This window comes from Jaculus jaculus, chromosome 7, assembly GCF_020740685.1.
Source record: "Jaculus jaculus isolate mJacJac1 chromosome 7, mJacJac1.mat.Y.cur, whole genome shotgun sequence".
In the NCBI taxonomy this organism is placed as follows: Eukaryota; Metazoa; Chordata; class Mammalia; order Rodentia; family Dipodidae; genus Jaculus; species Jaculus jaculus.
In genome coordinates, this window is record NC_059108.1 from 147,920,994 (window position 1) to 147,926,790 (window position 5,797).

Sequence of the window (5,797 nt, forward strand, 5' to 3'; positions counted from 1 at the left end):
GGAAGAGGGAGTCTTCCAACCAATAGGTCTTCAGAGTCGTGAGCACAGGCAGGGTTCTGGCCCTCACTCTGTGCTACTAGGCAAATCCACCATTCTCAGCCTCAGTTTCCCTAGCTGAAAGCTCTTCCCAGGCTTCCTTCCCTGGGTGAAGTGGCACTGGAAGCCAGAGGAGGCCCAGTGGGTGAAAGGTGCCTCTCAAGCAGGATTGACGTTCACGCTCCAGAAGCCAGGAAGGCGGGGTGGTGCACACCTGTAAGTCCAGTGTCCAGGAGGACCACTGAGCTTGCTGCCTAGCTAACTGGCCTAATTAATGAACCCCAAGCTAATGAAAACCCTTGGCTCAATAAATAGGTGGGTAAACTGGGCGTGGTGGCGCACACCTTTAATCCCGGCCCTTGGGAGGCAGAGGTAGGAGGATCGCTTTGAGTTTGAGGCCAGCCTGAGACTACATAGTGAATTCCAGGTCAGCCTGGGCTAGAGTGAGACCCTATCTCCTAACCCCCAACCCAGAAACAAAAAGGAGCTGGGTGTGGTGACTCATGCCTGTAATCCCAGCCCTTGGGGAGCCTGAGGCAGTCAGATGCCCATGAGTTCAATGCCAGCCTGGGCTACATGGTGAGCTCAGGAAGGGCAGCCTAGACTAGAGTGAGTTTCTGTCTCAAAATAAACAAAGTTCTGCTCTTGTGATCTGCTCTTCTTCAATCCTCATAACCTCTGACCACTGACCAGTGTTTTGTCCCTCTAATTTGGTATTTTTTAGTTAAGTGACACCCCATGCCCTCGGCCTGGAGGTATGGCCAGCTTGAGGCAGGGCCGACCCACCTGCATCAGGGCAGCATTCAGCACAGCTGGCTTCCGGAAGTGGCAGAGACACGCACGCCATCGCCTCCAGGTGCCCTCCTGCCCATCCCCCCAACCCTGGACGGGAGGGAGAAGCAAAGCTCTCAGTAAATTCTCAGCCCTGTGGCCATAGTTTGTCTTTGTCTGTCGATCTTTCTTTCTTTCTTTGAGAGAGGGGGGAAGAGAGAGAGAGAGAATGAACATCCCAGAGCTTCCAGCTATTGCAAATGAACTCCAGACATAGACACTACCTTGTGCATCTAGCTTTATGTGGGTCCTGGGGAGTTGAACCTGGGTTCTTAGGCTTTGCAAGCAAGTACCTTAACTGGTAGCCATCCTTCCTTCTTTCCTCCCTCCCTCTTTAAAAAATATATATTTCATTGTTTCAGTTTGCTTTGCAGGCAAACTGCTAAGCCATCTTTCCAGCCCTCCTTCCTTTTTTCTCTCTCTTGTTCTTTCTGTTTTTGTTTTTCAAGGTAGGGTCTCACTCTAGCCCAGGATAACTTGTAATTCACTATGTAATCTCAGGCTGGCTTGAATTCATAGTGATCCTCCTACCTCTGCCTATCAAGTGCAGGGATTTAAGGCATGTGCCACCATGCCTGGCCTGAGTCTGTCTTTCTTCCTTCCTTTCTTTCCTTCTTTCTTTTTAAAAAAAAATTTTTTTTTTTGCTTATTTTTATTTATTTGAGAGCGACAGACAGAGAGAGAGAGGCAGAGAGAGAAAGAGAGAGAGAGAGACAGAGAAAGAGAATTGGTGCACCAGGGCCACCAGCCACTGTGAACAAACTTCAGACGTGTGCGCCCCCTTGTGCATCTAGCTAACATGGGTCCTGGGGAATCGAGCCTTGAACCAGGGTCCTTAGGCTTCATAGGCAAGCGCTTAACCGCTAAGCCACCTCTCCAGCCCTCTTTTTTTCTTTTTGAGATAGGGTCTTCCCTTAGCCCAGGCTGACCTGGAATTCACTATGTAGTCTCAAGGTGGCCTTAAATTCACAGCAATGCTTGTACCTCTGCCTCCCATGTGCTGGAATTAAAGGTATGTTCTTTTAATTAAGAAAAAGAAAACTTGGGCTACAGAGATAGCTTAGCAGGCTGGAGAGAGGGCTTTGTGGTTAAGATGCTTGCCTGTAAAGCCTAAGGACCCAGATTCAATTCTCCAGAATTCATGTAAGCCAGATGCACATGGTGGCACATGCTTCTGAAGTTAGGTTGCTGTGGCTAGAGGTCCTGGTGTGCCCATTATCTCTCTCTCATAAATAAATTAATTAAAAAGAAAAGAAAAAGTGGCTGGAAAGATTGCTTAGTGGTTAAGGTACTTGCCCGCAAAGCCTAAGGACTCAGATTCAATTCCCCAATATCCATGTAAGCCCGATGCACATGATGGTGCATGCTTCTGAAGTTCATTTGCAGTGGCTAGGGGTCCTGGTGTGCCCATTCTCTGTCTCCTTCTGCTTGAAAATAAATTAAAAACATAAATAAATAAATAAAATTAAAAGCTGGTTGGAGAAATGGCTCAGCTGTTAAGGCACTTTGAGTTCAATTTCCCAGTACCCACATTAAGCCAGATGCACAAAGTGGCTCATGTGTCTAGCATTTGTGTACAGCCGCTAGAGGCCACGGACGCCCATTCTCTCTCGCTCTGCCAGGCGTGGTGGTGCACACCTTTAATCCCAGCACTTGGGAGGCAGACAGGAGGATCGCCATGCCCACATTCATGTCTCAGTCTCTCACCAAGCTAAGAAGGGCTCCTGTGCTTTTGCTCTAGCTCCAGGAGCAGCTTCATCCTGGCCTTGCCAGGGGTGAGTGCCCACACAGCAGGCCCCATGCAGTGGGCCATGGGCACCCAGAGTGCCTTCGTGCTGAGCTGCTGTGGGCTGCCTTGGCAGAAGGAAGGAGCTGACTTGCTTTTCTTCTACAGGTCAACTACAGAAAGAATCCCATGGACTTCGCTGAAGGTATCTGGAGAGAGGTATGTCACAGAGCCACCGGGCAGCCACATATGGTGGAGGGAGATTTAGGAGCCCCTAGCCACGGCCCGTGAAGGGCCAACCCTGTGAGCAGAGCGCTGCGAGGGAAGCAGAGTTGGGGACATGGCTCTGGGTGGCGCCTCATGAAGGGAGCATCTTCCTGCTCAGGTGTGGATATCATCCACTGCACAGAGCACACCGGGGCTCTGGGATCTGGTAATTTATGGAGGCTTTTTAATATTTTTATTTATTTATTTGAGAGAGGTAGGAAGAGAGAGAGAGAGAAAAAAATGGGTGCGTCAAGGCCTCTAGCCCTGTAAATGAACTCAAGATGCATGTGCCCCCTTGTGCATCTGGCTTATGTGGGTTCTGGGGAATTGAACCGAGGTCCTTTAGCTTTGCAGACAAGTGCCTTAATTGCTATGAAATCTCTCCAGCCCAAGTTATGGAGGTTTTGAAAAATAGTTTATTTATTTATTTGCAAGGAAAAGGGAGAGAGAGAGAAGAAAAAAAAAAGATGGGCGCACCAGGGCCTCTAGCCACTGCAAAAGAACTCCAGACACATGTGCTACTTTGTGTAGTTAGCTTTATGTGGGTCCTGGTGAACTGAATCCTGATCTTTACTAAAGGCTTTTCAGGCAAGTGTACTAACTGCTGAGCCATCTCTCCAGCCCCAAGGATTTTTTTTTTTCTTTTGGGTTTTCAAGGTAGAGTCTCACTCTAGCCCAGACTGACCTGGACTCACTGTGATCCTCCACCCTCAGACTCCCGAGTGCTGGGATTAAAGCATGTATCACTATACCTGGCTCCAACTTTTATTTTTTTGGCTTTTCAAAGTAGGGTAACAATCTAGTTTAGATCAAACTGGAATTCACTATGTAGTCTCAAGGTGGACTTGAACTCATGGCACTCCTCCTACCTCTGCCTCCTGAGTGCTAGGATTAAAGGCATGCACCACTACACCCAACCTGAGTCTTTCTTTCTTCCTTCCTTTTTTCTTTTTGAGATAGGGTCTTGCCTTAGCCCAGGCTGACTATGTAGTCTCAGGGTGGCCTCAAATTCACAGAAATGCTCATACCTGAGATCCTATCTTTTAAAAAAAGTTGGAGGGCCAGGAGTGGTGGCACACATTTGTTTTTTTTTGTTTTTTTTTTTCATTTTTTTCGAGGCAGGGTTTCACTGTAGCTCAGGCTGACCTGGAATTCACCATGTAGTCTCAGAGTGGCCCTGAACTCACCTTGGTCCTCGATCCTCCTACCTCTGCTTCCCAAGTGCTGGGATTAAAGGTGTATGCCACCACACCCAGTCTATTTTTTTCTTTTTTTTTGGTGGCACACATCTTTAATCCTACCACTCAGGAGGCAGAGGTAGGAGGATTGCTGTGAGTTCAGGGCCACCCTGAGACTACATAGTGAATTCCAGGTCAGCCTGAACTAGAAAGTGAGACCCTACCTTGAAAATCCAAAAACAGAAAGAAAGAAAACAAAGACAGGCTCTCATTACATAGCCCAGTCTGGTCTCAAATCTGCAGCATTCCTCTTGCCTTTCAAGTACTGGGATGCCAGGCAGGGCCATCACAAACCAAACAGCAAATACAAAATCCCACTGAGGCAAGAGGTAAAAGGAAGAGAGATATAGCCACAAAGTTCTGATCTGTACAGCAGAGAGAGGAGGGTGTTACTTACTGGGCTTCCAGAATGCTCTGTGGCTCTGTCAAATGTGTTTAAGAGAAGTTTGCTGCTGGGTGTGTTGACAGAGGCCTGTAATTCTAGCTCTTGGGAAGCTAAGACAAGATTGCAGAGTGCGAGGCCAGGCTTGGATACACAGCAAGATGCATTCTCCAAAATAAAACATGTGGGATGAAGAGACGGCTTAGCAGTTAAGACGCTTGCTTGTAATTCGATGCTCCAGGACCCACGTAGGCCAGATGCACTAGGTGGCGCATGAGTCTGGAGTTTGTTTGTAGTGCCTAGAGGCTCTGGCACACTAATGCTCTCATATAAAAAAATGTTAGCCGGGTATGGTGGCACATGCCTTTAATCCCAGCTCTTGGGAGGCAGAGGTAGGAGGATTGTCGTGAGTTCGAGGCCACCCTGAGACTCCATAGTGGATTCCAGGTCAGCCTGGGCCAGAGTGAGACCCTACCTCAAAAAAAAAAAAAAAAAAAAAGTCACAAACCAGGTGTGCTGACACATGTCTGTAATCCTAGCACTTGGAAGGCTGAGGAAGGAGAGTCACAAATCACAAATAAGCCCTTGTTTTAGAAGAGCCAGGACCGAGAATGCAGCTGGGGGTAGGTGCCTAGTACAGGCAAGGCTCATGCAAAAGAAAAAGTCCGCTTGCAAAGCAAATCACACAAAACTTGCCATCGGTGATGAGACTGAGCACCTGCATGTGGTATGTACCTACTCTGTGCTGCTTGGAATTGCTAACAGGCTCACAAACACTTTTGTCATCAGTTTTTAGACCCTTACGATGGCGATTCTGAAGACGCCCCGGGTCATTCCAACTACCGCGCCTACCTTGCCCAGCGCATCTGTCGATTCCTGGGCAACAGGAACCGCAGTGTGCCTTCATATCCACTGACGATCACATTTCCCGAGGTCAGCGTGGAACAGTCTCACCCACCAATGGCTCCGGACCCCGCCGTGAGAACCACCAGCAGAGCTCCTGCCCCCTTGGAAGCGGCGGACGTGGACATGCAGCCTGTTGGCGAAGTGAAGGCCCTCGGCCCCCAGGACGCTGGCGCGTGGGCCACCAGGCTGTCTGCAGCACCGGAGGACTGGAGGACGCCCAGGGTTGCCGGCCCCCTTGTTCCTGAAGGGCTCTGTGACATAGGCAGACACCTGTTGGGCAAAGCCAGAGTGACCCTGCAGCCACCCAGACTTGGTAACGAGAGAGACAGGGGCCCTAAGCTGTCGCTTTCTAAGAGGAAACTGGAGCTTATCCTTGCGGAGCCTGAAAAAAGTAAGAGAAAGAAGAGGTAA

General features: G+C 49.1%; 1 protein-coding gene across 1 annotated transcript; it reads left to right on the forward strand.

Moving 5' to 3' along the window:
* Positions 1-793: 793 nt before the first annotated feature.
* On the forward strand, positions 794-5,797 carry LOC101601859. Its single transcript, XM_004665585.2, has 3 exons — positions 794-892; positions 2,762-2,812; positions 5,270-5,797. The coding sequence occupies exons 1-3, from the start codon at positions 794-796 to the stop codon at positions 5,795-5,797; spliced, it is 678 nt and encodes a 225-aa protein (XP_004665642.1).